General features: G+C 28.1%; 1 protein-coding gene across 4 annotated transcripts in view; it reads right to left on the bottom strand.

Moving 5' to 3' along the window:
* Positions 1–9,989: 9,989 nt before the first annotated feature.
* Positions 9,990–19,134, bottom strand: part of mam (mastermind) — a 179,426-nt gene continuing 170,281 nt past the window's right edge. For all 4 annotated transcript variants that reach the window (XM_065514063.1, XM_065514065.1, XM_065514064.1 and 1 more), the window contains 4 exons: positions 13,005–13,236; positions 12,173–12,925; positions 11,848–12,111; positions 9,990–10,882 (listed from right to left, as the gene is read on the bottom strand). In XM_065514063.1, the coding sequence (XP_065370135.1) occupies positions 10,176–10,882; positions 11,848–12,111; positions 12,173–12,925; positions 13,005–13,236 (1,956 nt within the window). In that variant the 3' untranslated portion in view covers positions 9,990–10,175. The remainder of the gene's footprint in view (positions 10,883–11,847; positions 12,112–12,172; positions 12,926–13,004; positions 13,237–19,134) is intronic.

Raw genomic sequence — 19,134 nt, 5'->3', positions numbered from 1 at the left:
TTTCCCTTTGTATTTCAGAAGTATTAAATATTACTTAAAATGTTTCTAATTGTATTTAAGAATTTTCTAATTGTATTTCAGAAATTCCTATTTGTATTTTAGAAATTACCTTTGGTATTCCTATTAGAATTTTCTGAAATACAATTGAAAATTTCGGAAATACAATTAGAAAATTGTGAAATAGAAGTTTCTGAAATACAATTAGAAATTTCTGAAATACAAATTAAAAATTCGGATATATAATTGAAATATTCTGAAATTCAATTAGAAAATTCTGAAATATAATTGGAAACTTCTGAAATTCAATAAGAAATTTCTGAAATACAATTAGAAATTTGTAAAATACAATTAAAAACTTCTGAAATACAATTGAAATACACCATTTCCTTAAATTTTTCTTTGGATTTGTTAAGTCTGTCCATTGTTTTTTATGCACTGGCGATTTAAATAAGAGGCTGATCTTCGAAAAATGGGTATTGTAAGTGCTGTGAATAATTTAAATGAACTACCGGGTTATTTTTCCTAAAAAAATCTATAAAAATATTCGAAATTTGAATAATGCGGAGAGAAAATCACAAGCATAACGCGTGTGTTTCAGAACATGATAAAACAACTTTGGCGATTTGCAACTCACATGTGATTTGACGATCGTGCGAGTGTCAGAATATACCTGATACATATATAATTCTTATTATATATGTATCCCTCAGTATTACTTATTTATCGTATAGAATTTTACTGGGAACAATTCTGGAAGTACATAATTACATAATTGATTCAAATTTGTATGTTTAAATCGGTTTACCAATATTTTAATATTTTTTTTTAAGAAATTGAATAAATATTTTAATCAAAATAGATGTAGGGTATTCTCCTCTTTTCTAAAAAATTGTATATGATTTGAAAATGGCAGTGGTTTTCACTTCAAATTATTTTTAAAAAAAATTATATTTGAGGTTTTGTTGATTAAATTATTTTGCTAAACTATTTCACTACAAACTGTTTTTATTCAATAAAAAATTGGTCATCTTTGGATAAACTACATATAACCTCAAATTTAATTAAAACTAAAGTGGGTATGATGACATGATCTCTTTCCAAATACTGCTAAGCACAATTGAGCCCTTAAGTGTGGTAAAAAATATAACTTTTTTGCAAAATGTTGATTTTTTTTTGGATTTTGATTTTTTTTTAAATTTTTATTGGCAATAATTTGTTTTAACATGATTTTTTTTATTATAATTTTATAAATTTATTTAATATAACTTATATATTTAATATACTCGTATAAAGTAGATCTAATATCTACTGCTTTAATGTTTATTTTCTGTTTTTTTTTCGGCTTAAAAAATTGCTTTCGGTTTTATTTAAATAATTTTTTTTCTTTAACAAAAAATAATAATATTTTAAATATAAAAAATGTACAAAAATGTTTTAGAATCGTTTTTTTCACACTTGTTTGCAAAATAAATATAAATAAATATTTTTCATTTCAATAACGTTTATGTTTTATGTTTGGATGGCTAAAGAAGACTTGGCTTATTTTTGTTTGTTCGTTTTGTTTAAAAAAAAAATTGTATTTAATTTAAAATAATTATTTTTGTTTGTTTGTATGTATGTTTCCAATGTTCTTATATCTTAATAAAAATTATATCTAAATGTTTAGCGCAATAATTAAGCTGGAATATAGTATATTTAAATTTATATGTTTGTGTAAGTGTTTTGTTTAATTTTTTTTTATTCCAATTTTAGTTTGTATATGTTCAATAATAATATTTTAAATATTTTATAAATTGTGGTTCCATACAATACGAAACGTATGCTTTTTAAGCAACATTTCTGGTTTTACTTCGAGTGTAATTGAGTTTTGTTGTTGTTTTTTTGTTTTGTTTTAAGATTGACTAAAAATGAAGATTTTTAGGGAGCTGAAGAGCTAGCCAGCTCTCTTTAGGTTAATACCAACTGCCCACTTTAAATAAATCAGGCTGGTGTTACCAAATAAAAGCACTCTTAAACATAGTGGTGGTTTAAATTGAAAAAAAAATACAAAAATCTCCAAAAAAAATGCCTTTTGTTATGCTATAAAAAATATTTTGTTTATTTATACTGTTATTTGTTTTATGTCAAGCTTTCTTGAATATATTAAACAATTTTCTGCTTATTTTGTTATAATTTTAAACATCTCAAAATTATTTGCATATTTTTAGGTTACTTTCAAACATACATTAAAATTTATCCTTAAAATATGCCACATATTTTTAACGACCAATTTTAGGGGACATTTTATACAATTCACCTAAGGCTATGCAATATTATTGTTGTTTATTTTTCATATTCAGCTTGATTTTTGCAGACTGTTTTTATTTAAACGATTTTTTTACTTTTTTGAAATGAAATCCTTGATTTTAAGACAGAAACGATGTGATTTTTTTACGCCTAATAATTTTAATTGCAACCAACATTTCGTAGAATATCCTTCAATTGCTAACAGATTCTTTTTAACACGTTTTAGTGTGTGTATTAGAAATTACTCAATAAGCACTAAAGTTCTAAAAATTCTAGCAATTGAACATTTTCTTGGAATTTAACTGGAAAAATATTTGAAAAAATTAAATATTTTTCCAACAATAATATGTTTACATTTTACTAGAGAATTCTATTGATATAAAGTGTAAAACAACTATAATTCAATTGCTTAGCACTGGACTCATGGCTGGAATTACACTTGTTGTATACTTGAATTCCAGCTAAATTACTTATTGGGTTGCTATCTATGAAAATATTTAATCTGTTCCGAAAATACAATTGTGTACATTTCATTGAAGCCTTACAAAATTATTGAATTAATATTTTAATAATGCTATAAAATACATCATACTGAATACTAGTCCGAGTTTTATATAGATTGAAACGATCAGGCAAATTATTAATAATACGAAAAGTGTTCTACAAAAATATCGCTATAAAGAATTTTTCAAAAAGTATTTTATACCAAAACTTCAAACAATGACCAGTGAAGAAATTATAAATAATCGACTGGTAACTGGAACATAAAATCTATGGAAATGTATTGCACCATTGCTGATTAATAAATATAATAAAATCGTAGAATTTTCCATATCATAAATTAAACCAAATTAATCCGGTAGATAGGTTAAAAATGGAACATAAATTCAAATAAAATAAATCTGTGGACTTGGGTTTGTCACCTTTTTGCATTCATTAAAGTTGCATTTGCGTTTACATTGTGAAATTTTTACTGCAATAAATTTTCAGCAGCTAACTTCAGGAAACGAGGGAACAAAGCGAATTGTGTATTGTACAACTTTCAATTCCACTCACTCCTCTCGCCCAAAAAGTTAGAATTGCAGCCACAAAACTTGCGGGGACTTATAGAGAACTAAAATCTCGACTATAGAGAATTCGAACTACACTATAACACACTTATCAATTCAAAGATCGATTTACTTTTAAAATCAATCTATTTATTTTTATATTTCGGTAAGTTTTGGCCTAAATATTTATTTTGTTTTAACATTTCTCATGAAATCTGTTCCCTTTTCCCACTTTTCCTTCATGCACTTTGTTCACGTGAAAAAATTCCCCATGTTGTGAAACAATAATCAAGTGTTACGAACAAAATCAATTATTGTGAATGAAAAGTTCATGGGAATATCACGATAGCAATTTCCCCTTTGAGGGAAATGGATTGTTCATGGGAACATAAATTTTATATGTTTTTCACGATGGGGGTGATTATAAATATTTTATTCAAATTGTGTTGAAAAATGATTTAAACATCTTTCAGCTGTATTTCAACTTTAATATCTTAAAACAATGGACTCATAATTTATTTAAGGTCATTCGAAAAATATTAAATTTTGAAGATTCAATTTATTATAAATCTTTAATGAATCACGAATAGGTCCATAATTTTACAAAAAGAAATAAATATTAGTTAATAATTGACCCCATTCCTGGAAAATCCGTTGAACTCTAACTCTAAGTATGGGGATATAAAAGTTTTATCTTTATGACATGGATTGTTCATTAATTGATTTTACATTGGGCACAAGGTTTACATGGACAGCCAACCAGACAGACGAACATCCATAAATCGACTAGAAAGTGATTCTGACTTTTACAAACATCTACTCAAACGCAACATACCCTCTCTACTATGGCAGTGTAGGGCATAGAAAGTTCATTAATTGTGCATATAAACTAATGAAAAATTATCACGAATAGATCCTGTGATCACTCCCACCAAACGAAAAAAAAATGCTTACCAATTTGGCAGGAAAAGTCAAATAATTATCTTAGATATTCTTTCCATAAAATCAGTATCAGATACTTTTGGCTAGGCTGAATAAAAAGAACGTTTACTTTTAAATCCTTGTGAGTTCTTCATAAAGTTACTTTAACACCAAACGTTTATTCCACAAAGTTTCTCAGATGTGTAATAAAACTAAATCTGATTAATTTTATAGCTTTTGACCAAGACGATTTTAAAATCACTTTTTAAACTTCAAATTAAATAAAATTAGAACTAAGATAGTGCAAAGTGGACTTAAGTAAAATAATATTTTTCTGGTTATTGTTGTCAGAGAACTCGAATTTAGATTTTCGGCTGAACAAAATCCACCTGTTTTTTTCCACTTAATATCTATGAATAATATGTATTTGCTAGTGTTCTCAATCGCGAAATATTTCCGCGGAATATGTTTTTAGAAATTCGCGGGAATTTGTTGTCGGAAAATTTCGAGAATTCCTTTTTAAGTTTTCTTCTTTAAGTTTGATTGTTATTTGTGCACATACATATAAAAATATTCGGTGACAGTCGAATGTATACATTTTTTGCGATATTAGCAACAGAAAATCGGTTGACTCCCCAACTAACACATTTCAGCCATAACAGAAAAATTCGGTCATTTTGGACTAAATCATTTGATTTGCGATAAAGACAGTTATCAAACCCAAAACTAATTTCTCTGTATGACAAAAACAGAAGAGTGTTATTTAAACCAGCAAACTTAATGGGTCTATTGTGGATGGCAACCGAACTAAAGTTGCGTTGTCAGTTGCCAGAAATTCGGAACCAGAAATTTGGGGTTGCCCTCTGAAAACACAACTAAAGTTCGTTTGCCTTCCGTAATCGACTTTTCAAGTAGTCGGACTTAATACAAATTGACATTTTAACTTCTTAAAAGAGTTATTAAGATGCTTAACCTTTTAACTTCTAAGGATATTAATATTTAGAGAAAATTTAATTTAATTCTAAATTTTATATACACATTCTAATTTCAAAAAGTTCGCATTTGAAACGAATTACCCATTTTTTAACTTAAACAAATTTTACTCGGTTTTTAACTTTAGTATTCCCGGGAATGAAAGAAGTCCGGGAAATTAGGAACCCTAGTATTTGCCCTCTCTATATACAGACCTAATATCCATCAAATTTAAAATTAATCGGTTCCGCGGTTTAGTACAAAATCTAGTTCTTGTGTTTAACGATTAAAAGTCTCTTTTAATAATATTGGTTTAATATTCCAAAAATATTTCATTTGAAACCGTATGATATCAATTTATATAAATATAAATGATTTGAAAGAAATCAGCATTAATCAAATGTTCTGGGGGGAAACTATTCAATGATTTTATATAAATTAGTGTAAATACTTGTATTGAAATATTTATTGATATTTTTTTCTAATACTGATAATTATAATCCACTACGGGTCTGGGAGATTATTAAATACGAACGATTTAACAATTCTTACATTTGTTTGGGTAAATACGGACATGATTTGAACAAATGATTATATTATAGTGAAAAAGGTCCGGAAAACCACGTGTGCATTTTAATAATTTCAAACATTTTAGATAATTTCAGGATAATTCCCTTGTGATATTGAAGTCTTGATTTGAAGTTGTTAGGGAAATACATAGTAATAAAACAATTTTTTACTGACATCCAACATGAATGTACATCATGTTCTATATATAGAATGTTAAACTAAACCATTATACATATTTGAAACCTTTCAAACCTTTAAATTGTCTACTCAAATTATTTAATAATACATAATTAATTTTTCTATTTATACCACCACTATGTATGCTGCTTTTCATCCTAAAAAAATTAATTGAGTTTTAAAAATTTTACCATTTTTTTTTGTTTTGTTTGTAAAGATTTTAATTTTATATTTTTTTCTTGGTTTTTCTTGTTGTTAAATTATATAGTTTATGGAAAATATTTATACTAGTTTTCTTTTTGTTTAATATGAAATTTTGTAAATATTTTTTTGTTTTATATTAATATTATTTATTATTCTTTTAACAACTACTAAAGTAATTAAAAATTGTCTACAAAACTACGTTTTTTATTAATATTTCAATTGTTTTATGTTATTTTTTTTTTATTATTAATTTTTCATTATTTTTGTATGGGTTTGTCATTTTCATTAAAATTATGATGCGGTTTTTTTCAATAGAAATAATTACAAATGTTTTGTGGTAAAACTTTAAAGTAATAAAAGTTGACTCATCATTTCAGCGATTTTTTTAATTTTACCTTTTTTCTGTTTTTTTGTTTAATTTTTTTTTCTCAATAAATTTACAAATAACAAATATCACCAATCTTTTTTTCTTTTTGTGTAAATTTTTTTGTGTGTTTTTTATTTAAATTAAAATAAAAATTGTTTGTTTTTTGAAACAACTAAAAAAAATCATTTACAAAAAATAAATTTTATTTTATTTTTAAAATTTTTTACTTAAATTAAAATTTTTTTTATATAAATTATATAAAATATTGCATATTGTTGTTTTAAACAATTAACTAAAAATGTGAGGGGGTGTTTGTGATTTTCATAATAAATTAGTTGGTATATGTGGGTGGGGTGTGTTTAAATATTTTATGATTTTTTTACAATTTGTTTATTTAATTTTAGCTTAAGTACATTAATAAACCAATTTTTGAATAAAATTTAACTGATTTGATTATTTTAGAAGGGGGTTGAATTTTAACATTATCGATTTTTTTTAGAATTTTTAATAAGCTTGTGTCCGTCCATCGCAAATTAAATATTTGATTTTTGATTTTGTACAATAATATTCAAATAAATATAATGACGAACTTCAACAAGGCATGGTTTCTAAAATTCAAAAGATGAAATCAGCGAAATCTATATTTCCTTGGTGTTTTTCTAAAAATTTTAAATAATCTCGTGAAGTTTGACGCAAATTAAATAGTTTCTGTTTGATTCTTTACAATAATATTAAAAATAAATAAAAATAACAATGCATAGTTTTTAAAATTCAAAAGAATTGTTCATATTGTTTTAATATTTGATGAAATTAGCATAACCTATATTTCCACTAAGTGTTTCTTTTGAACCTACTTTGACTTTTGTAAGAACACACAATCATTTAATTACATAAATTCTTAATTATTCAAGGGAAGATCTATTCAGATCTATTAATCAAATATTTTAACAATGTGAACTTATTTTTATAAAATTGTTTTGTAATTTTGTAAATACTTTTAATAATTTTTGGTTATTTACGAAATAATGATGATAGCTCATTTAAACAATTGATTATTTCTAAAATAGAATTAATAATATCTGATAAATGATTAATTAAATCTGTAATATTATTAATAAGCTCAATTATAGGCGTTAACTTGGGAAACAGTATTAACAATTTCTCAAAAATTATGGCCAAGTTTTGAAATAAAACTCCTAAACTTTGTAATAGATTATTTAATTCCCTTATGAAATCCAACATTTTAAAAAGTTATTAAAAGTAACTACTTTTATAACAAAAAAATATTAAAAAATCTAAAATAATTAAAACTTGTAAAGTAAATAAATTGAAAGAATTTAAAGGTTCGAAAGAATAAGTTCTATTTTCGAAATCAAATTAAATTCTATCTCGTAACCATTCGTCCAATATGTATTAATCATAGGCTTAATTGTATTGAATTCATTCCTTTGATAATTCAATCTTTATAGAATTCATTCCTTATTAAATAATTAAATTATTCTTTAATTCAAATCCAATACAAAATATCTTTAAAAATTTATTGAATGATTAAATTTTTCTTCTAAGTTTGTTTCAATTCATTTTGTAAATGATTAAAAGCTAAATAAAAACGAAACTAAATGTAGACAAAATATTTTAATTCAATTTATATTAGATTTGAATTAACAATAATTTAATCATTCAAATGTGAATTAATGAATGAATGAATGAATTATGAATGAATGAATGAATGAATGAATGAATGAATGAATGAATGAATGAATGAATGAATGAATGAATGAATGAATGAATGAATGAATGAATGAATGAATGAATGAATGAATGAATGAATGAATGAATGAATGAATGAATGAATGAATGAATGAATGAATGAATGAATGAATGAATGAATGAATGAATGAATGAATGAATGAATGAATGAATGAATGAATGAATGAATGAATGAATGAATGAATGAATGAATGAATGAATGAATGAATGAATGAATGAATGAATGAATTAATTAATTCTATTTAAATAAAGCCTTTGAATGAAGCTAAAGAGTTAGATGTTGTGAATGAATTTATGGAATGAATGGCTGGGATTTTTTAGTTCTGTATTAAGATTGTAGAGAATTAAGCTCAAATTGAATTAATTAATTAATGATTTAAACTATGATTTAAACAATTTAATAGATATTTTTGAAAATAATTTAGAATCCAGAACTGATAGTCTCTGCAGCTAGTGCTCAATAATGTTTAGTATTCGATATAATAATTAGTCATATATCAAATATCGTTACAAATAATTTAGATATCATTTACATAACATCCAAAATCAATTATTTCTTGAATTCAATATTTAATACGAATTTTTCCTAATACAATTGCTTTTTATGAAACCAGTTTTTGGAGAAATTAATAAATTTGCAAACAAAATAATGGAATATAATATAAAAACAGAATTATAAGCTTTACAATCAATTATTTATATGTAGCAATCAAACGTTAACTTAGATTTTGCTTAGATTGTTTGATATTTTTTTATATAATAAAAAAAGTTTCTAAAAGAACATATTTTAAATGTTTAGACTTAAGAGTTTATGATCCAATTGAAATGTTTTTGCTGAAATTTTACAAGGATTTAGAATTTTTGTAGTGGCAGTACAATTGGAAAGATTGTGGAACAATTTTTAGAAATATCTTCTCAAGTTACACAAAATCTTATAGTGTTATTCGAAAAAGGGGTTGTTAAAATGTTCAGAAAAAAATCTTCTCAAATCAGTAAAAATAATTCAATTAGTAATACAATAAATCTTGAATATTTATGAAATTTATTTAGGATCACTTATTTTTGTTTAAACTTCCTTTAAAAATCATATATTTTATCTAATAAAATTTTTTAATAATTTTAGTTTGAGTACAAAATACAGTTTTGTATATTACAATGATTTAGTTGAAAATAATAATAAAAAAAATATGATGTATAAAATTGTATAAAATCTCTATATAATGTCATGTATATAGTAAATAAAATGTATGTGTTTTTTTGTCTGTTTGTTTGTTTGTTTTGTATATAATAACTATATAGTACAAATGATTTCAATTAACATAAAACAAATTAATATATTTTGCAAATGGAATGTTTTTTTTTAAATAAAATTAAAATTTAACATTTTAGTAAAATCTTTAAAACAACAATAGACAATACATATAAAATGAAAAGAAACTATAATAAAATAATAATAAAAAAAACTAATATCTAATACGCTCTTTTCATAACTATTTAATAAAAAATATATATTTTTTATATATGTATGTATAATAAAAAAACCCCAAAAAAAAAACTTTTTATGTTTAATAATTAATAATTTTAGTTTTTTTTTGTTTTTTATAAAAATAACTCAACAGTAAAGATTGAAATTTACAAACAAAAAAGTAATAGATTTAAGCAACCTAATTTTCTGGTATAAACTTGAAATTAAAAAAGAAAATCGTGTTAGCTAAATCTTATATCCTTTAAGTAATTTAAGTTTCAATTAATATCAACAACAAATCAACAATAAAATGGTTTTTCCTTAATTTCATTTCAAATAAAACAATAAAAAAATAAACTGAAAACTTTTCTTTTAAAGATCAGTTATTGAGTGTCTATTGCAAAATATCTTGTATATTGAAATTGTCATTATCCAAAGAATTGATTAGATCTTGTGTTGAAAAATTACCACCATCCACGGGTAAATTATCTAAAAATTCGAGACATAAATCATTCGAGTTGCCAACCACCGAATTGATGGTTTGATTAATGGTATTATTAGCTGAGCTAGAGGTGGCCACCACAGAGGCCGCTGACACGGATACTGACGAGGTGGACACTAGAGCGTTATTGTTGCCTACCGGCACCGGACCATTGGGTCCTGAACCGGGTCCTCCCGCCACATTACCCGGACCCTGTGACATTTGTAGCATTTGCTGTTGTTGTTGATGTGTGGTGGTGGTAGTTTGCTGCACGAATTGTTGCTGTTGCTGCATGGTTATTTGCTGTTGAGTTTGTGACATATGCATGCTGGCCATTTGCATTTGTGTCATCATGGCATTGGGACCGCCTGGACCTTGTGGTCCTGCCTGTTGCTGTAGGCTTTGCTGTTGCATCATTTGCTGCATTTGCATGGCATTGGGATTTGGACCGTTCGGGCCGCCCATCATTTGTTGTGATTGCAGCTGTTGTTGTCGCATCATTTGCTGCTGCATTTGGGCTGGTGTCAATTGCATGCCGGGATTGGGACCACCCATACCGCCAGCACCCGCAACGTTGGGGCCATTTGGCATTGGTCCGCTAGTAGGATTACCCATAAAACCTGAAAAGGAAAAGAAAGGAATACGTTATTAAATATTTTTATTGTAAAAAGAGACTTAGTTGAAAATAATAAAAATAATACAAAGTAATTCTCCCGGCCCTGCCGACTTTTTCACAATTTTATATATTTGACACCAATTAAATTTGCTTACAAGTGAACTTTAGTATTGAAAAATAATTTCCATAGCGAAATTATAATAAAACGTATTAAATATCAAAGGCAAGAAAATGAAATATAAAAAATTATAGTAGATTTGTTTGAAAAAATGCGAAGACATTGTTAACTCCGGATTTTAGCCCTACAATTTGAAGAAGAACAAAAATAACTAGATTGGTATTGGATATAACTAGATTGGTATTCTTTAAGATGGGAAAATATTTATGGACGTTACAAATATGAGCACTCCCCACTATGGTGGTGTAGGGTATAAATATAATATGACTGAAATCGGATGTTATCTATCGATACGCTGATGAAAATATGCTCCTAGTTTGGATAATATTATATCACGAAAATTACCCCAAAACGAAATGACCCCGATTGGTTAGGTGTTTTGAAATGGCCTGCCCAATCGCCAGATCTCAATTCCATAGAAAACCAATGGAAAATTGTAGATCGCAAAATACGGACCCAAAATTATACCACGAATGAAGATTTATCAGATGCTGTTATAAGGGAATTGTAAAATATTTGAAAGGAGATGACTGAATATTTAATTGGTTTAATGCATCGTCGCTGTGAAGCAGTAATAAAAATCCAGGGATATCCAACAAAATACTGGTACATAAATATGTATTAATGAAAACTAAAAAAGAATTTGTTGGGAAAAGTTTCAATTTTGTCAACCACAAATCGCCTTTATTCATTAATATTCTTCTTTTTCATTTCGAATGATTTTCATTTTAATTTAAATTTTAATTCTATTATTTTTTTAATTTTTACAAAATTTAATTGTTATCACTTACCACTATTAAAACCTCCGGCACTTTGTCTCATCGGGCCTCCAGGTCCAGGACCACCGGCGAAACCCATTTGTTGCTGCTGCATCATCATATGACGCCATTCTTGCTGGGAACCAATGGGCATACCATCCGGAGCTACTTGTACATTAGGCGGCCGTTGAGGACCGCCTGGACCCATAGGACCACCATAAGGTCCCATAGCAGAACGGGGACCACCGGCTGCGGAATGTTGCATATACATAGAATGTTGGGGACGCATCATGGGACCTAAACAAATGAAACAAATTATTTATTAAACAAAAAATACAATTTTTTTTTAAAAACTTACCCGAAGGTGGTATAGGTTGTTGTGTCATCCTACGCATAGCAGCCGCCTGGGCAGCTGCATTGGGAAAACGTCCACCACCGCCCACAGTTTGTTGCATCATTTGCGCCTGCATTAGTTGAGCCTGTGTGGCCTTATACTCGGGTGGCGGGGGTCGTGAGCCGGCCATACCATGCTGCTGCATGGCTTGGGCACGCATCATCTGTTGTTGTTGCAGGAATTTAGCTTGATTCATATTCATGGGAGGACCATTGGGTCCACCAGGACCACCCATCATCATGGCGGGATTGGGACCGGAGGGACCGTTAGGATTCATATTGGCCGCGGACATCATTTGATTAGGATTGCCACCCATACCAGGACCCATGCCACCCATGCCGGGTACATTCGGGCCACCCATACCCGGAACATTGGGACCGGACACATTAGGGCCATTGGGACCACCAGGTCCAGCCATAGGATTCATAGGACCGCCATTAGGACCCGCAGAATTGGGACCGCCCGGCACCTGTTGATTGCCCATAAGACCAGCATTATTGGGTACAGCATTGGGACCACCTTGTGCACTGTTGGGACCATTGGGACCATTATTACCCGCCGCCGTATTAGAGGGATTTTGGTTTTGATTTTGTCTTTGTCTCATATTTGGTGGTACTTGTTGCTGTTGGTTGCCGGGATTCTGTTGCTGTTGCTGCTGTTGTTGTGAGAAATTCATGGATTGGGTTTGTGACATGCTAAAACCACCATCGGAAGCACCTTTTAATAAATCAAGAACAATATTAGTTAATTATGATTGTTTACAAAATAAAATTGAAGAAATTATTTAGAAACTTACCATTGTTGTTATTAATATTTTGATTTGGTTGTTGTTGCTGCTGCTGTTGTGGATTATTGGGACCATTATTATTGCCACCCTGTTGCTGTTGAGAATTTTGAGTATTTTGTTGCTGCTGCTGTTGTTGTTGTTGCTGCTGCTGTTGTTGATTAAAGAACACTCCCTGTTGAGCTGCCACCGATACATTACTTTTCATATCACCGCTGAGATGTAAATGTTGTCCAGCTGAGACCTATAATTACGTATGAGAAAAGGAGTTGGGGAATAGTGTAAGTAAAAGGCAAGAATACATTAAACAAAATGTTTTAATCAGTTGCAACAACATTTTAATTTAGTTAAATATAAGTTATTTACTATTGGTTTAATTAAGTTTTAATTGAACTTAATTACTATGTAATGTAGTTAATAAATGAGAATTGGTCATAGAAATAGCTGGGGAGAAAGAGTCTCATGAGATTTGGCTTAAATTAAAGCATACGTTTAGGTGTTATTTTTAATTCGGTTTATTTTTATAGAGTTAAGTTTTCATTAAACAATGTTGATTAATTTATCTTTTATAAATTTGGAATTTAATCGAAAATTAACATAGAATGCAGTTGAATTGAAATTTTAAGGCTATTTATGTCATGTTGAATTCAAAATGTAGCATAATTTAAAGCATACTCTAAGGGATTGCTTCTTATATTTCTGCTAAGAAATAAATTAGTTTTATGTTTTTTTATTTCATAATACTGAAAATTAAATAACATTTGAATATTATAAGAACTCTATAATAAAATTTTTTGGGATTTTTCTTGACTTTTCCTACTACTTCTGTCATCATTTAAAGAATTTGATCTGAAGACTAAAAACATTCATAGTTTAGCTTTTCTTAAAATATATTATTTTTTCATCACATTTCACAGAAAGATATTAAATATTCAACCAAGCCAAAATTAATACTTCTGCATACATACTTTTTTTTCTTTACTTTCCATATACATATAACCTTTGCCTCGCTTCCAACATACAGAAGAAATAATAAAATTTATCGTTTTTCATACCAAGCTACATTGTAAAAAATAAAAAAAAAATTAAATACATGAACCTTCAAAGTGAGAGAAAGATTTACGAGCACGCACTCATGTTTAGAACAGAGCACAAGAAAAGCAACAAAAGTGAATGAATTGAAAACCCCTATACAATAGGCAACAATATTAGAGCGAACACTCGTTCAAGAAGCAACCAATATTCTAAGATAATTTAGAGGATAAGAAATATGTATGAATATTTGTATAACATACGCAATTGCTGCTGTTTTATGGACATTTTTTGTTCACGTACTTTTCTAATTTTGCTAGTGCAAAAAGTAATGCATAATTTTGGGCATACATTTAAAGTTTATTTGCTAGAAGAATTGTTAAACGCATGTAATGTTGGGGTTAAATGATTTAAACTGGATTTTAGATTTTATATCTACTGGTTTTTGCACAATTGAAGGCAATTAGGATATAAAGAACAAGGGGTTGGACTGATAGTAGTATGGAAAATATTTAACAAAATTTCTAATCTGTAATTTAATAAACTATTATTCATATTAAACACATATTAATTTTGTTTGTTTTATAAATTTTTTATCTAAACAATAATTAATTATTTTTAGCGAAAGTGTTAGATTTATTGTTGTGTATTATTTAAAATTTTAGCAAAATTAGTTTAATATCTATAATATAAATCCTTTTCATTTAGTATTTTTAAGCTTATTAAATAAAATAAACGCTTTTCGATCCCTAAAGTAGGCTTTAAAAATTAGATAAATAGCATGGGTTTAATATAACTGTTTTATTTGCGTAAATTAATCCTATTTTTTTAAAGCAAATGTTTTATTTATTGCATAATCAAGAATAAATTATAAAGTTGATAAATTCACCAAACATTTCCATATCTTTAATAAGAGTTTTGAAATATTTTATTGCTTAATTCTTGCATATTTATTTCAATTTGTTACTTCTTTAACACAAAATTTAATATTTATTAAAATACATAAAACATTCATTACACAAATACATCAAATAACATTTTATATACTTTACAACTACTGTTGCTTGTCGCACAGTAGATGCTATATAGTCAAGACATTAATTTGAAAAATTCTGGTGATTCTGATCTCAATAATTTCAAGTTTTCACTGTAATAAAACTCCGTCTCTATATTTTTAACTCTGCTTGCAAAACGTTTTAATGCAGACACAAAAACCTATAGGAGGCATAGGATGGCCCGCAAAGAGAAATTGTTAATGTTTCCCAAAAAATTATATTTATAATTAACTAGCTAAAACCCGGTGTGCTTCGCTTCCCGAAATAAAAAGTTTAAATTAAAATGAGAGAACTGTTAGGACAAAGCTTGAATAATCTCGTAATTATAGTTCTCAAGATATTTAGAAATACCCATTTACTTTATATGGGAGGTGACTCACCCCTGTATCGATCCCTCCCATTTTTTGGTTAAACTTCATGCAGTGATACGAAATTAATTCATATAAAGTTTGAAGACTTTCACAATTATATTTCTCGAGATATTGGATAATAACTATTTACTCTGTATGATAGGTGCCACGCCCAATAATACAATCCAGCCCATTTTCAGCCAAACGATGAGAAATTAATTCGTACAAAGTTTAAATACTTTTATGATTATAGTTCTACAGATATTCGATGTTAAGGAATTACATTTTATTGGACGTGCCACGCCCACTATTACATTACCGCCCATTTTCATCAAAACTACAACAATAAGGGAGATATTAGGGCAAAACTTTAAGACTTTCACAATCATTTTTAAGTCATACTCCCAATGTTTCAATTTCCTAGTTTCTTCCAGATATAGTGGAACATACAGTAAAAATTTCAAGATAATCGGTGCAGTGGTTTAGGCTCCTATAAACCGAACATTTTAAGGTTTTTGTAGCTTATTAAATTACAAAATACTTTACATAAATCGTCGAAGACAATTGTCTTCTATGAAAAATCCATAAAACCAGTAAAAATGCTTGACATACGTTTGGATTATGGCCAAAGCTAATTAAAAGTTATAATTCAAAGACAAATTTTCTGAATTTTCTGATTTTCAAATGGGACCATCCTAATGTGCCGGTGTGCTGGTAATTTTATAAAGAAAAATACATTAAAATGTATGACAACAATCAATATTAAACAACTCTTTTTAAGAACAGGCGTCCGAGAAATAGAATTTTAATCTAAAATCTTAAAAAGTTACTTAAAGCTTTAGGATTACCAGTTTTTCAAGCCAACTACGTCCATGATTCTTTATATAAATTTATGTGTAAATGTACTTTGTATAAATAAAAGAAAAGTAAATACAAAAAAATACCAGTATTAATTTTTTGCCAATTAAGTGTTATATAAAATGCAAAGCAAGCAAAATATAAGGAATATATTTTAAAATATTTTCATTTTAATTTCATCTTAAAATATATTTTTTAATATAAGATACTTCGCGCCCTAAACTGTGCATAAAAATATATATATACATTTTTCTAATTAATAAACTTTTCCTATGTATAGACTTCATTAATATTCAAATAACTAATATCCTAAAAGTATGCAACCTTATTTATTGTTTTGCAAAAATTTCATAATGTTAACTACAATGTATCACTCTTCATAATCCCATTATTAAAAAACTATTTTCTTTATAAAACAAAAGTGTACAAATCTTTTTCATTTAGCTAAACTTACATTCACCACAAAACTAAGTAAAACATTATACCAGTATTAACTTTTTGTTTTATTCTAGTTAGATTCACTTATAACAACATTTTCAAATTCATATACATACATATTTATTCACATGCCCACCATTTCTTAATGTTCGTGCTCTATTACTATTTTTTTCCCCATCCATGGTGGCTTTTCATTTCCGTTTCTTATTTTTACAACAACAATGGAGCACAACAACAAGAACAAATTTTTCCAATTATTTTAAGTGGTTTGTATACTGTTGTATTTGTTTGCATGAATTTTTCCTACAACTACAAAGCTTTTTTTCTGCTCCTCTTCTTTAAAAACCAAACAGTCAGTGTCATACCTCTACTCTCAAACCCTCGGTATATTTAGGAGTAGTAGATAACAGAAGAAAGTAGAAAAAAGGTTAAAAGCTTAACTTGTAAAAGCCATTTCAACTACCTCTATTTCTACGGTTTGAATAAGGGTTCTCTTTCAATAAATATTATTTGAAATGCTTTTCTTTCCTCTAACTGGTGTTTGCTAAATAAAGCTCAGTATAAATTATATTTTCCAAAAAATTGATATATGATTTTCTAAGATATCATTGTATTTTATTACATTTTATTTTATGTATGTATGCATAATATTCCTTTTGGTACATCCTAAAAGTATGCAAACTTATTTGTTAATATTTGCCCTGAGAGTGAGTGAGTGTGGGTGGTTGTTTGTTTGAGTGGAGAGCTGTGTATGTGTCATAAACAAACTGTAAACATTTTAAGGTTTTTTTCTTATTATTAATATCATTAATCTGTATTTTATGTATTAAAATATGTACTAAATGGAATTGTATTCAGAAAATACGCTTTTCTTAATAGATAGCAGTAGAGATATAAATTTACATAACTTGACATGAGCTTTTCTTCTTGTCATTTTCATTTTAAAATTATACATTAATAAATTGAAAAAAGCCCTACAAAATTTACAGAGTTTTGCTAGGGAATATTAGTTTGTGATAAGATTTGTATTCACTGTTATGATATTGATAATACCATGGAAACTTAGGGTTCATTTTTACAAAATTAACTCAGTATTTTGTTGGATATATTTGTATTACAGCTTCACAATGACGGTATACCAATTAAAGATTCAATCGTCTCCTTTGACATATTTTGCACTTATAACAGCATCTGCTAAAGCTTCTTTCGTGGTAAAATTTTGAGTTCGTATTTTGGGACCAACAATTTCCCATAGGTTTTCTAAGGGATAACGCGATTGGGCAGGTCACTTCAAAATACGTATCTCATTGGAATGTAACCATTCGGTGTGTTTAGGGTCATTGTCGTGTTGAAATCTCTAAACTTGGAGTATATTTTCATCAGCGTATCGATACATATAGAGATCTGTATCCGATTTCAGTCTTATTATATTTTATGATGTTTTATTATGCCCACCGCCAAGATTGACCGTATTATTTGTGTGCTTGGGGTTCAGTCTCTTTCGCTTCGGCTATCTTATAAATGTTCTCCCATCACTGCCTATTAAATTGTATTTAGATTCATTCGTATTCCATTTCTGTCACGATGTTCTTTGCTATAATAATTTTTTTCTAAATATTTTGCTTCGATTTTCGTCTTGGCAGGCCTGACGTCCCCAGCAGTAGTATTTATGTGGTAGGTGTGTTTACGCCGCAACCGCTTTCCCCTAGAGGTCAAGGAAGCAGGATCTCGTGAGTTCAACGTCCTGACATACCGGAGAGAGCGGTTGTAGCACGCCAACCTATTCCTACGTCCTGTTCCTTGTTTTTCGGTCATGGGTCTTCCTTTGCAGGGTCTTTGCCTAATGATTTTGTCTGTCTTCATTCGCTTTTATTGGCTCAGAGTACAATATTTTTGAAGGACCGAGTTTTAAAGTGGCATATTTTTGAATCTAATTCAGATATTGACTTGAAAACAAGAACACTAGTTCGGAATAAATGTGGATCAAATTTTTCCTAATATTTGCTTTCGTATTAAAATTTTGATAAAAAATTTTGTTTTAAAAACTCAGTAAATATGTAATATGTAATAAAATCTTAATTTATTAAAAAAACTCAATGAAAATTTCAATGTTTAAATTTGTCATTCTAAATCACAAAGGGTAAAAAAATTGTCAAAAGATCAAAGGGAATCCCCCAATTCCTAAAAATTGGAGCGAAAATCCCAACAATGGTATTTTTTACGATTTTGCCCATAGGATCCACATTTCCTTCGGGGCTGGGAAAATACTTTGGAGATAAATAGGAAACACAACAAGGTTTCCAAAGCTGTTTTCCGTTTTTTGATCCCAGCTTTGGGATTTTAGAACATGATTTTAGAACAATTTTGATAAAAAAAATTGGTCAAATTCCGAAGAGCGTAGGGGCGAAA

The sequence above is a fragment of the Calliphora vicina genome, chromosome 5, assembly GCF_958450345.1.
Source record: "Calliphora vicina chromosome 5, idCalVici1.1, whole genome shotgun sequence".
NCBI lineage: Eukaryota > Metazoa > Arthropoda > Insecta > Diptera > Calliphoridae > Calliphora > Calliphora vicina.
Note: the sequence above shows the minus strand (reverse complement) of the source record. Positions and strands in the feature narration are given on the sequence as shown.